Source organism: Bemisia tabaci, chromosome 2, assembly GCF_918797505.1.
Source record: "Bemisia tabaci chromosome 2, PGI_BMITA_v3".
NCBI classification, from domain to species: Eukaryota; Metazoa; Arthropoda; class Insecta; order Hemiptera; family Aleyrodidae; genus Bemisia; species Bemisia tabaci.
In genome coordinates this window covers 60,250,150-60,265,882 of record NC_092794.1, presented here as the reverse complement: position 1 = coordinate 60,265,882, position 15,733 = coordinate 60,250,150, and the positions used below count along the sequence as shown (strand labels likewise).

Below are 15,733 nucleotides of genomic sequence, written 5' to 3'. Positions count from 1 at the left end.
TGCCTCCATTTATGAATATGCTCATACTGGAAAATCTGGATATAATCCTCTTTGATTTCACAAAATTTTTGATACGAGGACTTTTTAAGTATAACTACGATTGCTGTCAATCCCGTCAAAATCTTCAACTAACAAGGCATTCTCCCCCAAATTAACCCATAATAAGAAAATTAAATTTGAGCTGTTGTTGCTTATAGAAATTGTACGTGTAACTTCATATATTTTTCATTTTCATTGGGCTTCATATTTAATTAAGATTGTTTTCGTAACCTTGGTCAATGTATTTACTTTGCTCTAACTTCTCTTTCATGCTATTTCTGAATGTATATTTCTTTCTTTCATAATTTAGGATTTAAAAAGGTGTATTATAGATGATGGATTAGGTGTAATAGTAAATCATGTAATTATACCACACTCTGGATGGGATCCTGTCAATCCAGGAGAGACACTTTGGTCAACAGTTTTTAGGAACACAACAGGAGTTTTAAGGTAAGCAATACCAATTCTTTATGCTGTACTTCAACCATTATTATAGTTCTCAGAGGCTAACCAGTAACTAATTGACACTAAATTTACAGGTTTTTGACACCTACCACCTCCTTTGGGAGAGTACCCTAGAGAGTGAAAAATAAAAACTTTTTGTTCTACATTAGTTTTTTGCTGATTTTGTTGAAGAGTCTTAACCAAAGAAAATGATACTTTTACCATTTTTCTATAAGAGTCAGCCTCCCAAACATACTTTGGAGTTGAATCTTAGCCTATGAGAGATCTAATTTTTTTTCCCAAAATCAGGCCCCTCATGAAAATCAGCTTTTGCCATTTTTTGAATCTCTGACTGAAAAATCTTAATGCTTTTTGCGGGTTCTAAGGAAAACTGGGAGAGGGGTATTTAGTGCAGTATACAGCAGTCGCTTTGATTTACTCAGTTTTATTTTTGTCCTATTCGTATTTCTCCCCACCTTTCGCACTAATAATTGGGCAACATTCTGCTTCTTTTCCCCTTTATTTTTCATGCATCTAAGTTTGTCTTGAAATAATCATCTTTTTTATCATTGAAAGACTTCAGTACTCTTTCTAAGAATTTCAATTTGTTCAACATAATTTAGCAAGAGCGTCACTGATTCCTGATTTGTTTTTTTCTCCTCTAGAAATGTGAGTTCAGCCGGAGAATATGCCCGGAAGAAACTCCGTGAGTGTGAAGGGTTGGTCGATGCATTACTTTATGTCGTCAAATCAGCTGTAGAAAAGTCAAATATCGGCAACAAAAGTGTAGAGAATTGTGTCTGTATTCTGCGTAATCTATCATATCGTTGCCAAGAAGTAGAAGATCCCAACTATGACAAGCATCCTCTTGTGCCACAGAACAAAGTCAGTCCACAATCCAAAGGTAAGGCTCATGATTAACATCCCTTCTGTAAGAATGGACATTTTTTTGGACGTTTTTCAGGCTTTCTAGATGGCTAAGGGCAAATCATAAATCATATCCTTGGAAACACTTTTGTTTTAACATCAGTAATGCCTGTAAAATGGCTGCATTACTTTAGAAATTTTTTGCAAGCATATTAAATTGTTCTAATGGTACATTCATAAAACAGCCATGAAATTGTCGTATTTGCAACTAACTCAATTTACATAAATATGTGTGGAATCCACTCAAGGTCAGCAATTTTTTTCCTACAAAAAACCGTTTCCTATACTTGTTAAAAGCGGTAGAGCTTTTTTCAATTTCCCCACTATGTCTCTGTCCGTTAAGATTACAAAGTACCACAGTTCAACAGCTGGAGTGCACTCGATCTGTGTGAACATATTATTTTCAAAATTAACTAACTTGTTTCACTCTTGATTCACATCTCAGGCGTCACACACACAATCACATCACAATTTCTTTTCACTTATCATTACCCTTATTATTGGTATATTTTACATCATACATTTTATTTCCATGTTTTAATCATTTAAACCTTTGTTTTTCAATTTCTGCTTGCTTTCTTCTTCAGAGGCCAACAGTAAGAATCGTTCTTTAATCCTACTAACTTTATAGTTCCACTAGTTTTGTTAAGTACATAATGCTCATATGTATAAGTCTCAGTATATTATATTTTATGCAGCAAGAAACATCATCCCTCAGTGTCCTAAGAAAACATCTACAAAGGTCAAAAAGAACCATTTTATTAGCTTCTGCTTTGTGTTTCCTTTCAATCCATATGAGGTAGCATTGAAGTTTTTTGTCACATAGAAAGGTTAAGTATAAGCATTCTGCCACATTTTGATTATTGCTGATTTCAGTTTGGAAGCCAAAAATTGACATAATGATTCCGGCTCGAATAATCATGTTTATTTCTGACTGAATCATCTAGGCTAAAAAAATTCTGGATGCTTAATGTCTCGTAATCGTTGAATAAGCATGACTATTTGGGTTTTTGGGGTACACCTAAAAAGAGCCATCAGATGGGCAACTATTATTTGCTCCTGTTAGATTGCGTATGGTTGCTTTTGTGAGCAAAGTTCTGTTAGGCATGGAGCGCGAAGCTAAACTGGACATGTTGGGTGAGAAAGAAATAGTAAAGGAGCCTCATGTGTGCAAAACACAATGGTTTGAAATTACTTCCATGATTAGTGCATGAATGATGTGAATGGATGAGTTTTATGCTTCTTGCCTAACAGAACTTTGCGCAGAAAAACAACATGCACAATCTTAGGAGAGAAAATATTGGCTATCCACTAGCCTTTTTGTGTACGACCGAAAAACTCAGACTTATGCAGATTTGACAATTGTTAGGCAATAAGCATTCAGAATTTCCTTATCCGCAGTTGATTCTGTAAGAGGCAGGAAGCACAATTGTCTGAGCCAAAATCATTCTTTTTTATTTTTGGCTCCCGAACTGAAATTAATTTTGGTCAAAATGCATCAAAATGCCTCAACTTGACCTTAAAACGTTACAGGAAAATTCAATGCTACTCCATATAGACTGACAAGGAGCTCAGAGTGGGCGTTGATAAAATATGTTTCTCTGCTCTTCTAGGCCATGATAAGATCCAAAAAATTGCTCATGATCACTCACAATTCCCGCACCATGTGAAGTTGGTGAAAATTAAGATGCAGTCACATTGTGTTAATCTAGGATCTCCGGCGCATTATTTTATTCTGAAAATGATTAGTTTTCTATTTTGAGGAACAAGAAGGAGTGAATGAATATCCTTAGTAGAGGAAATAAACTTGGCTTTGCCGAGCACCACCTTGACAAAAATGAAACTACATTTTGCAGGCAACTGTTGTAACTGAAACCCATAGATATGTCTACATGTTGGATGGAATTTCTAACAGGCCACCTGTCTTAACCAGTCTGAGGAGTCATAGCCTAATGTGTTTCTCGAAAGGTGGTCAACTTGTTCATGAAATAAGGGAAATATTATTTTTATTTATAGGCAATCCTGATCATTAATTTCAATACCCTTCTTGAAGGAGGAGAAAAGCCATTGCTGAAAGTGAAATGCTCTAATGAATTTGTCTCTTTTTCTCAGGCAAACTGATATCTGGTGACAATTTAGGATGTTTTGGTGGGAGCAAGAAGAAGAAAGAAGCTGAGGCAAACGATCAAAGAGAGACGAGTGTTACTAATCCTAATTTGTTGCCCAAATCTGGTCCAGTGAAAGGTTTAGCCCTACTTTGGCAACCAGAGGTACCAACAGACCTTCTCATTTCATTTTTCAAAGTCACTAAGAGAATACAATATACCTCCTGCGCTCAATTCACTTGGTTCAACTTTTTGTCTAATTTTCCTCTACTTTTGCTGAATGAAAAGTTGGATTGTATTATACTGTCAAGGGACTGAAACAATTGAATGAATAGTTTAACGGAAACTTGAATGTGACATCACTTTCCACTTTCCGTTCAACTTTCAACAAGTTGATCGAAAGTTGAACAATGAACAGCAAGTTGAAATGAAATCTTCTGATTGACATCAGCCGAAGCTATATCTTCTCGAACCAGAAGCTGAAAAGATATCTGATTGCCCTAAAGCGATATCACACAGATACGGTAGTTCCATAAAATTTTGTAGCGTTCAACTTTTTGTCTGTTTTTGTTGGATGAAAAATTGAACAGTGTGAATTGGGGTTTAGATTTTTAAGGAAATGTAACTTTGTGTCCACAGGAGTTTCATAAAAAGAATAATAATTCCAGTGTCAAAAAATGCAGGGGTGCAGGAAGTTCTTAACCTTCCCCAATTTGTAATATGCCTGCCCCAAAATTTGATGTTTTGCTATTTTACGCCTCTACATAAAACAACATTTTTTATAGTATCTTTCCCCAAAAGCAGCGCTTGAAAGCCCTCTGGCACAAAAAACAACGTGCTCATAGTACTCTTCCTAAAATCGATCGAGATGAGTGAAAAAAAAAAAAAAAAGCTTCCCCAATTTTTACAGCCTTCCCCAATTCTCACACAAGCGGCCAAGGCAATTAAGAAGCACCTTGTGAATATTCAAAATAACTCAGACTCCTTTTTGAAGAAACTCAATGATAAGAATAGGTTTTAGAGGTTCTATCCTCATCATGAGTGGCGTTAACTAACTGACCTTTATTATGAGGATCATGTATAAATAGAAGAAAATTGCACCTATGTATCAGGGAATCTGCCCCTCAAAATCGGACAACGAGAAACTTCTAGACACCATCTCACTGATTCACTTTATGTTGAACAGGTCGTTCCGCTGTACCTAGCCCTACTTCAAAGCTGTTCGAATCCAGAAACCTTAGAAGCAGCTGCGGGGGCACTCCAGAATCTAGCCGCCTGCTACTGGCAGCCTAGTATAGAAATTAGAGCTGCTGTACGAAAAGAAAAAGGTCTCCCAATTCTAGTGGAACTCCTCCGAATGGAAGTTGATCGATTTGTGTGTGCTATAGCTACTGCCCTAAGAAACTTAGCCATAGATCAAAGGAACAAAGAATTGATTGGTGAGTTTTTTATTCCTTATCTTGATTATTGTCCTCTTTGGTATTGTCCTCTTTGGTATTGCTCCCTCTGGCATTGCTCTAAAATACTGAATTTCAAGTGGAGTTGAGCCGAGTTGAGTTCAGAAATCGACTAGACTGTAAGGTAGGTTGAGGCTCATTCAGGTGCTTAATTCTCAATTGTAGTGCGAATGACCCAAGTTTTTACAAACCGAGGATCCTGCGATGAATTAAGGCTGTGTAGATGAACCAAAATGGAACTTGAAGTTGTAGTGCAAATGAACAAAGTGATCTAATATTCGTGCTGTTTTGAATGTGGAATCTGCTCTTTTGATTTCACAAATCATGCATCGTGCGTCTCGTAGCAATCGAATACAAATCTAATATTGCTACCATTTACTTAACTTTCAAAATTTTGAGTACTACAAGAGCTGATTTCTAACTTTTGCTGTTAGGTTTTAGCAAATCTATTCTGTATTTTTCTATTTATACAATCTATTTGCGTAACTAGGTGAAATGAGTTCCCCCCCCCCCCTCCAATTTTAAAATTTTATATTCTAGTGGAGGCAAGCCTCAACGCTTTGCTCTCTTGTGATTTTCACTCTACTTTGAACACGAGCACTATTTTCTTGAAGAAAGAATTTTCACAAGTTACCATAAAATTAAAAACAAGTCATGTACTTGCTGATGAAACTAGATTATCTCAAAGCATCCACCCTTGATTTGTCTTGATGAAGTTGATCTAGTTTTTAGTAAGATAATTTTGAGCTAGTCTCAATAAATGATTTTCTTTTCATTTTAAGAGGAATCATTTAGATGAAATCAGATCAGAAAAAATGATTAGAATTCTTAGTAGGGTTGAGCCTAGTTAAATCGTATATGCTTGTAACAAAATATCGGTTATTACGAAGTAATTTTGATCTCCTGTGAACTCTCGTATAACCTCTATATTAAAAGCTCACTGAGACATTATATTATATAATTATATGTATATTATTACATGGTTATGAAATGGTGCTGGGTCCTTACCATTTTGCGGGGAAAACAAAGCCAAGAGTTCCACAAATTATAAATAGAGTGCGGACGCAGCACCATTTTACCACTTTGTTACATACAGTTCAGGCAATTTCTTAATGTTTTTTTTTCTTGTATTTAAATTACATAAAGTTTATCTCAAGCTTGTTTAACAGTACCTTTTTCATTGCCCTACAGGAAAATATGCCATGAGAGATTTAGTCCAAAAATTACCGTCAGGCAATCCACAACATGATCATGGGACATCAGATGACACCATAGCTGCCGTTCTAGCCACTCTCAATGAAGTGATTAAGAAAAATGCTGAATTTTCAAGGTAAGTGCTTGACAGTAACTCTTCTACAATGATCTAATTTTCTACCCATCTAACCTCAATACAAGCTGACTTGTCTTAAAAAAAAGGGCCCCAGTGCTGAAGAATTTAGAAATGTGATATTGGTTCCACTAGTTCCCCAAACCATTAGAATGGACGATTTTAGAGATTACCATTCATACTAGAGAGAGATTCTCCTTCAAAAACTCATTTTCTGATTTTTTACTTGACACAACTAAAATTTCTAGTCTGAAAAAATTCTGTTCTCTTCATTCCTTGTGAACAGTCACTAATGAAAGTCTTTTTCTAGTTTTTGGTCTGGCAGGAAACTTGCATTTTATCTTAAATTTTCTATAAATAAGGATGATTACTCAATCTTTTCTAAAACATGTCAGTCAGAGATAGCCTCAAATGCATCCCTACTGATTAGTTTAGCTACCCTCACGTCTTAGAGTGTTTCGTCATTTGTATCGCTTTGTTTACAGGTCTCTATTGGAAGCGGGAGGTGTAGAGCGCTTAATGAACATAACAAGGCAGCGGCAAAAGTATACGCCAAGAGTTCTGAAGTTTGCTGGACAAGTTCTTTTCACTATGTGGCAACACCAGGAACTTCGAGAGGTCTATAAGAAACATAACTGGAAAGAACAAGACTTCGTGACAAAAACCATTGCTGCAAGAAACGCTGGTCCGAACTCCCCTAGCAATGCCAGCAGTACATTGAACAGGCCAATGGCTAGCCAAGGTGGCACCCGCTATGAGGACAGGACTATTCAAAGACCAACGACAGCTCAAAATTCTGATCACAGCATGGGAAATAATATCGCAGGTCCATCAAACCCAGCCGTGGTAAGTACCTCAGTCAGCTTCATCTCATCCTAGGTTTTAGCATTCCAACTTTTTAAAGGAAAAAATTATCTCCAAGGAGCCTGATCACTCACAATGAACTAGTAGTTAATAATTTTTACACTACATACCTTTTTATTCTTTCATTCATTTTTTTTTTTTTTTTTTTTTTTTTTTTTTTTTTTGTATTTTTTATCGTATAAATTATTGTTCTGTGATAAATGATTTAATTATTCTAGACTTCTAGGAATTAGCCAAAACTTTGAATTGTAAAAAAATATAAATAATCTAATTAAAAATTCAATGGATTAACATCAGAGAAATGAATTATGTAAACTGAAGCAAAATATTATAGTGAGTGGTCTATAATCGAAGAATTGAAGTTCTATTTCTTGATACGTTTTTGTGCTGCAACTCACTTCCGCCTCTTCTGTGATTGATTCAAGCAAAAGGTAGCTTTTCTGTTAATGAGAAAACATTTCAATCCTTATCTATCGCTTGGCAAATTTAGAGCGGACCTAGTGCGGTAGATTTTAGAAAAATGGTTGATAACTTTTCAAGCAACAAATCATCTATAGATGGTACACTGTATCCATCACTCATATGTAGTGAAATTAATAAGCAGGCTACAGACAATGGGTCTGTTGCACCCAAGAGATATAGCCAAATAAATATACCATCTTCGAGTTAAATGGCACAGAAATCACTTCGGGCACATAAAATAGTCTCAAATTCTCTCCTTAGCGTGCAATCTGCGTAGTTTATAATACACGCTTTTTCAAGTTTTCCTTGTCTGCGGACAGTTTTTCACTGTCACCGCCGACCAGGTTTGCAGTAAGAGAAACTAAACTAACCTGAGTAAACAAACGATTTCACTTACTTTTCCTATTGTATAATCTCCATCGTTTCCAAGCGTTTGTCTCCTTTTTTTTCTTTCTTCATTTTGCAAAAACAAAAGCTTTGAATCAATTGAAATCTTACGCAAAGAGAGTTTATAACAGTTCGCAAGATTGTTTGTTTATTTAGAGTAAGGTCTCTCTCTGAGCAAACCTGACTGCCGGTCATCAAGAAAAACTGCTCGCTAACGCAGTAAATTTAAGTGAATTTCAGTATTTTCTTATGTGCCCGACGCGATTTTCAAGCGAATTTACCCTTAAAAAATGTACCCAGTCGGCTGTATCTCTTGCGTACAACAGACCTATTGAATCTTTCTTTTTCTTGATTTAGTCAGAAAATAGGGTTCTGGTAGTCTTGAGTTTGCATCTGGGGTGTCTTTGTTTGATGGTCTGGAAGTTGACTGGAGCATGGTTCCACCTTAGGATTATGTGATGAGGAGTTATAGTGTTAAGATACTAGGAGCCCCATCAAACGGATTTGATAGCGATAGTGAATCGGTGTCCTTGTTTATGTCTGGGCCATCAAGCAGAAATTCTTGCTTTGTCAATGTCATTGCCAAATCAGTCCACACCATTTTCTTGCGCTCAAAGAACTCTGAATCCTCCTTCAGCTTCTGTTACCCCCCTAAATTATCATACCATATGCGTCCCCTGTGCATTTAAACAAGACCAATATTTGGTTCTGAAACACAAGCATAACGACCTATTGCTAGCTGGTCCTGCAATTAGTCCCTCTATTTCTTTCTCTGTTCCTATTTTTCACCTTAAATCCCCCTTGTTAAATTATAAAGCGTTATTAGGGTGTTACCAACGAAAATTATGAATATTTTATTGAGAAAATTAAATACAATAGAAAGGACTTGCTGAAAATAAAAATAACTATCTCGCACTGAAAAATAGGTTAGCAGATATCAGCTGATACAATTATACTTTAACACCCCTTATTTGACCCCACCACATTTTAAAAAGGTCCTGTAATAACACAATGTTATATTTTAAGCAATGAAACAAGGCCTCTTTCGGCAAACAGCCAATGTTTCAAGCATGTGCTAGCTGTTTTACAGTTTGTATTTCACTTGCTCTTTCTCCTTATTTCAGGTGAAACCAGGAGAGCCTTTGTATGCACAGGTGAACAGAGAAAAGAAAAAGAACCGGCAGTTTGATGGGAACTTAGTGCAAGGAAGTGGAGAAGTTTGGGCTTACGAAGAGAACCAAGTCAAAGACGCTGTAACTCCGAGCGGAGGTGACTCATGGGTGTAAAATGACAGCACTTTCCCCTCCAAGTAAAGCTTTGCCTCATCCCTTGCATTGCGATCAACCAAAGACTTTTCACTGCGTCAAGGTTTGCCATACATGTAAAACTAAAAAACTTATCATGGATTTTTCGAGGAAGTTCTCTTTCTTTTACTCTCTCATAAGAAAACTATCTGACCTCTTTGCATTTAATTTTTAAGAAATGCAAGTCAGGGCAGAGGAATCTTTCAGTATTGCAGAAAATCATAACAATTGACTTTTCCCCTCCATGAAAGTGAAATACGCCAGGATGTTAGTATTATTTCTGATTGAGATTTGGATTTTTTAGCTCCACTACTATCATAGTTGTGTCTAAGGAACAGTAAAATGCAACCCAATGATTTCAGTTCCATTCCTTTCACTCTCATAAAGAATCAGGTTTCACCCGATTGCTCAGTTGTAAATCGCTCACTATGTTCCTTCCACAAACACAAATTTTTTTCGAAGCTTCTAGAGCCCTCTATGATTCTGTTGCATGGAAGAGATACAGCCTAGTGAAAAGCCTTTTTCTGTGTAGAACCACACAAAAATCACTATGGGCACATAAAATAAGTCTGATATCCACCTTTAGCTAGTAACTTGCTCGGGTTATAACACGCTTTTTCGAATTTCCTGCGTTTGCAGTTAGTTTCTTTTGGTCGCTATGGACCACATTTGCCCAAAAAAAGACAAAAAGAAGCCTAACCTAAATAAACAGTCTTGCAATTTTTTTTTTGCATATAATTTCAGTTGTTTTCTTAGGCATTTGTTTTCTCCTAATTCTCATACATATTTTGCAGAAACAAAAGCTTTAAATCAACTGAAACAGTACAAGACGAAAGTTGGTAACATTAGTAAGATTGCTCGTTCATTTTGGTTCAGTATTCAAGTGTTTCTCTCTGGGCAAATTCTCTTTCGATTTCACCAACAGGAAGACACTAGCTGTATCCCTTAAATGCAACAGATCCATTTATTCTCATTTCATGAGTTTCATTTCATGAGTTTCATTTTTTGTGTCAAGTTTTAATGGTGTTGGAAGCACCTTCTCACAGTTTTTCTACTATTAAGACTTTTATAGCTTTTTTTCACAATCGTCTAGGAGCTAATTTTTTACTCGTACGCTTATTCCAGTAGTTTGAATTTTTATATAGATTCTATCTTCCTCAGGTTATTGACCACTTGTGACTGCAGTGGATTTTCTCCCTTCAGTAGTTAGTACTCCCTTGCTCTTGACCTCAGCTCAATTGGTAATTTTTAAGCTCAGAATTGTAGCATTTTTACGTCTAATTTTCTGAAGCCTGTTATACTCAAAACTTTTACTAGACGGTTCAATGGTTTAAATAGCCAAGCAAGTGATCGATCAGTATTACGAAGATACTTGGTGAGATTAAAATTTCATCTCTCCGTATTAACGAATAGAATAATAGTCCAACACTAAATGAGAAAAAGGAATGATGTAAGGATTTTTGAAACAGAAAAAACGAGTTATCAAACACTCGAATGGCTCCTTATCTGTTCTAAAGTGTGTTTTGAATAGGGTGAAATCTGTATAGTTTTTTGTGCTCATTTAGCTCATTTTCAGCCAGTTCTTATCTGCATCCTCCATGTCAAGCTCCTAATATACAGGGTGATTCAAAAGTCCTGCACCGTCTCTACAACCCCTAGGGGTCTAGCCCCTTTTCCGAGCGGCCCCTTTTAAAGTTAGGGGATTTCCATACGTAGTTTTCTTTGACCTTGGAGCACTCACAATATTTCAAGTTTCTATCTTAATTTGTTGAAAAATTACTTCGGCTGTGCCTGGTGCTGGTTGTGCTGGACTTTTGGATTACACTATATACCATAACCAAATCAGTTAAAGGGGTTGTACGCAGCACTCTCAGTGGAAATCTCAACTCACTCAGACAATCAGCCTGATGTATCATTGCATTTAATATAGAGATGGTAAAGAAAAAAGTTTTACCATTTTTTTAGTCATTCTGTGAAACTAGACGCATTAAAAAATCGTCTGCTTAAAAAAGAGATCACATTGCATTTATAATAACCTTTAATTTCTTTCATTTGAACCAATTGGTCATCAACAAAAGAAATTTTACACTTGAACCTCGTCTTTAAACTCTTTGTTTAGTTCCTCACATAGATTTTTCATCTGCAGTCTCCACTCATTGACTGACTTTTTTAACCTGTCCCTGTCTTAAACTCCTCATCTAACTGATGTCTGATTTTTCTGAGGGCATTATTTTGTGCTTTTCTTAACTTTTGACATAAAATCCTGTCAAATCCCTTTATGATAATGTAATTGCTGTAAAAAAAATTGATAATGAGGGCTTATTTTGTCTTGTCTGCGGGTATTAATTTCGCATTAAAGAAACAAGTCTGTTTCAACTAGATTAAGCTGAATTAAGGCGTTAGGTGCAGAACAAGCATTTCTCAGTTGCAGTGTTTCAGAATCTCCAGTGCTAATTTATCCTTTTGAAAGGAAGTTATCGGGTAAATTTTCTATAATATCACGTTCTCAGCATTGTAAAATTGTAAAGAATATTCAGTAAAAGTCACAACGAATTACATATATCTGCTCTAACCATACCGGATGAAACGCTAGCAGAGATTTTGAGACACCGCAACCAAGAAATGCCCTTTCTGAGCCCAGCGCTTCAATTATCTTTGTAGAGGTGTTGGTAGCTAGGTTGGCAGTTGTTCACTTTCTGTTTACAAACAATGGCAATGCTTTTGTCAACTAGATTGACTGCCGCCTGAATGCGAGCAACGCTGCCACCGTTTGCAGAGACGTAAATCAGTCTACTGTGCGTGGCAATTAGAAGTAAACAACGGCCAGATTAGCTGACAACACCTCAAATATCCCATCAAGTGTCAATATTTTAACTGAATCTCAACGAACTGAAAACTGTTTAATGATGGTGCCTCACGAAATATTTTCATCTTACAATTTTATTAGTTTTACCTTTACTTATAAATTTTTTCTCTCTAATTTAAGCTGGAACTCTCATTATTTGATTTGAATCTTGATTAGTCTTTCAAAGAGTTGCATTCTATGTCATAATCTACTCCTCCCAAAACTCTTCAAAAATTGAAAAATTTCAGAATTGAATGAGTCCATTTTTACAGGTATTTAGTTTTTACTATAAATTACATTCCTCAATGGTTGACAGCAAGTCTGCACACGGGTTCCAAGGTTGATTTCAAGAAAAGATGCTGATTTTCAATTTTGAGAGCTTAAGATAAAGACGTATGTTAAAATAGTGACAAAATGCTGGGACTCAACTCTTTTCAAAAATGTTTGGCATTTACTTTCGACAGTGGCTCCCAAAATTTAGAGAGGGGACTGAGTTAGACTCAGATTCATGTCTACCTTTCATTATTCTGTTGATGTTCCCTCTTATTGTAGGTTAAAGCCAACAATGAAATTTAAAGACTCTCTTTTTGACCTGGAGAATTTTTTATTTTTAAAGTATAGCATCAGTTTTTTTTCAGTTGTATGTTCAGTCAGAGTAAATATCATTGTATGGAATCCACTGTGGAGAATGTCTAAAGGGCTACTCTTGGGTTGGGCTTACTCTACAATTCTGCTGCGCATTATGTATTGAATTCTCAGCTTTTTACTTTCTCTTCCGGCTTTTGAAGATAACTTAGAGGAAAATTCAAAATATCCTAGACTTGAATGTCTTGTTCTGCAAGGCACAGTTTAAGAAAGGAACTGACTGAATTTTGGTTCATTTACATAAGAAGGTTGGCAGACAAAAGCATCTTTGAGGAAGCTCCAAAGGTGCTCTGTTTCATTACTTCTCATCCAAGTTTCCGGTTTCTCATGATAGAGGTGCAAATGACTCAAAAACAAAAGTAGGTAATACGTCAAAAAATGTTAAGGGTAGAAGTTGATTAACATCGTTGTAAGTTTTTGAATACATGAAATACTCTACCATTCACTGTCTCTTCCTGTTGGTTGCAGGAGGGTTATACATTTAAGCTGTCAGCCATCAAGAGCCTTTTTTCTAATTTTGAAGATGGGGAACGTTTTCAAAAATCTGGTCAGAAATCTTAGATTTTATCGCAGTTACTCGAATTGAGTCAACTCTTTTGATTAATCCCCAGACTTTAGAGTATGTTGCCGCAAAATTGAGTCACGGTAAAAAGTAAGACAGTGTGCCGAGTTTTTCCGTTGAATAAGCTCTTATCAGGACTGGTATCACCAATAAAATTTTGTTTTCACCAAGCAAGGAATCCAGGAGATTAACTTGAATGAATCAGATTCCCTCATCAGCAAGTGAACGAGGTATGTGCCAACTAAGACAAGACAGAGCTAGCTTTGTAATTGGCTGGAGACAGAATTTCTAGGAGGCAGGCATTCCCTATGAGACAAAATTGGAAATTCCAGCCTAGTGCGCTTCTTTCAAGGTATTTTCCGCTTGAGTGCAGTTCGCAGAATCGATTATAACTCAGTTATAACTTGTTCTGTAATACCTCAGTTCTTTGAACTAATTCATTCCAAAGTTCTGTGAACTGCATCCGTGCAGACAAGGCATAAGAAAAAAAAATGAAAGCTCATCAATCAAAGTTCATCTTCGGGGCAACGATTTCTGTGTTCTATTTTGATCTGTATATATTTTATTATCCATGCATAATGAACTTGATGAATGAGGATTCTCAATACTTTCTATAATTTTCTCTGCAGTTACTATCCAATGAATCATTCAACAAAGCTTGTAAAATCAAATACTATTGCATCTCTTCTTTCTAGATTTATTCATGCTTTCTTTACTGCATTTTACGGTTGCACTTTGAGCTCAATATAGTTAGAAGCCGGTTGATCTCATAAAATAGAAACTTAAATTTGAGCTGTTGGAACTGAACAGGACAACGGTTTGGTGTTGACAGAGCTCAGCCCTGAGTTTTATTTTTCAAGCAAGTCCTTTTTGACTAAGTTGTCGATGTGAACAAAATTCCTATCCTTGCAACAACTATCTTAAGTGAAATTTTTCATTGTTATTTTTTATTATACTTAGTGTTTATTGTATATTTTACAGTCGCATGTATAATTCTTTATTTTATTTTTATATTTTCTTTTTGACAGCAATTTTGTAAGTAGAAGATTTATTTTATTTTATAATTACGTAAAGTATAGTTTCGACTCCTACCCTTATAATATGCAATTATCCAAACTTTTTCCGAATATGAAGTCTGACATTGTATTTTAAAGTTATACATTTAGTCTTTTGCATAAGGTCCAGTATTTGTGTGTGAATTGTCAAATGGTTGCAGGTCTTATCTGCTTTCATATATTTGATGACAAGAAGTTCGTGCACAATTTAAATATGATTATTCTTGCTTCAATACGGAATTAAGCATCCATGAAAGTGATATTATTTTTATTCTATCCTTAATTTAACTCCTAAAATGAATTTTCGTTTCTTTTTAATTTTAATAATTTTTTTACGTACACAATTTTTAGTTAATATTGTCTTTCTTTTTACTTAAATTAATTATCTGTACACAAAGAAACAACCATAAAATGCATTTAAAATTTAAACACATTTATTCTCCATGCATACTCACCCACCAACTCATTTAGGTTTTTTATTATTAGTTATTATGACTCTGGTATGTTATAACAGAAATGAGTACTTCATCAATGTATACATGTAAGCAAGTTCAGTGTTTATAATCTACTATCTGGGCTAGCCTGTAAATAATAAAATTATGGTGATTTATTGCCTTTTTTAATTATTTAAAATTGGTTTTCTTTCTCCTCTCTTGTTCAGTTTGCACAAAACCCTGTCTCGGCCCTAAAAACTGCAGAAGACAACAAGATAGGGGAAAATTTTGAGAAATTCTAAGCTCATATTACCTACTGTCCACTAACCTCCTCAGCATCTGCAAGTTATCTAAGGCAACTTTGAAGATTCTCACAAATCACTCTGAGTGGGTAAATTTTCTTCATCTTGCTCCTCAGTTGATGATTTAGTGATCTTTGAGGCTCTCAGAATTATTAAGGAGGAGTGCTGTTTTTTAAAAAAAAAATGTGAAAAGTTACCCATCGTAACTAAAATTTCAAATTGAATTCCAGTTTATAAAATTTAATTTCTGTATATAAAACATTAAAAGAAATGTTTAAATACTGTAAGGAACAAGTACTGCAAGTTTGCAATTTTAATATTCATATGTATGAAACACTTAAAAATGAACCGAGTACCATCAGTCACAAATAGCATGTAGATCGTACTTAATTGTCATGCCTCCTGCCATTTATATCTATGATAGTGCTTTAATCCTGTCTATGATTTTGCCAGAGGTTAGACTGGATCGCATTCAGCAAGAAGGAACCAGTGTGATTACAGTCTTTTCAAAATACTGCAATTTCTCAGTTTCTTTTAAAAATACTTAATATGTGTACACTATTAAAATTTACAC

General features: G+C 35.5%; 1 protein-coding gene across 4 annotated transcripts in view; it reads left to right on the top strand.

The window, feature by feature from the left end:
* Positions 1–15,056, top strand: part of p120ctn (adherens junction protein p120) — a 31,857-nt gene extending 16,801 nt beyond the window's left edge. For all 4 annotated transcript variants that reach the window (XM_072295977.1, XM_019059616.2, XM_072295978.1 and 1 more), the window contains 7 exons: positions 350–489; positions 1,149–1,387; positions 3,523–3,680; positions 4,702–4,954; positions 6,164–6,302; positions 6,785–7,145; positions 9,137–15,056. In XM_072295977.1, the coding sequence (XP_072152078.1) occupies positions 350–489; positions 1,149–1,387; positions 3,523–3,680; positions 4,702–4,954; positions 6,164–6,302; positions 6,785–7,145; positions 9,137–9,298 (1,452 nt within the window). In that variant the 3' untranslated portion in view covers positions 9,299–15,056. The remainder of the gene's footprint in view (positions 1–349; positions 490–1,148; positions 1,388–3,522; positions 3,681–4,701; positions 4,955–6,163; positions 6,303–6,784; positions 7,146–9,136) is intronic.
* The last annotated feature ends 677 nt before the right edge of the window (positions 15,057–15,733 follow it).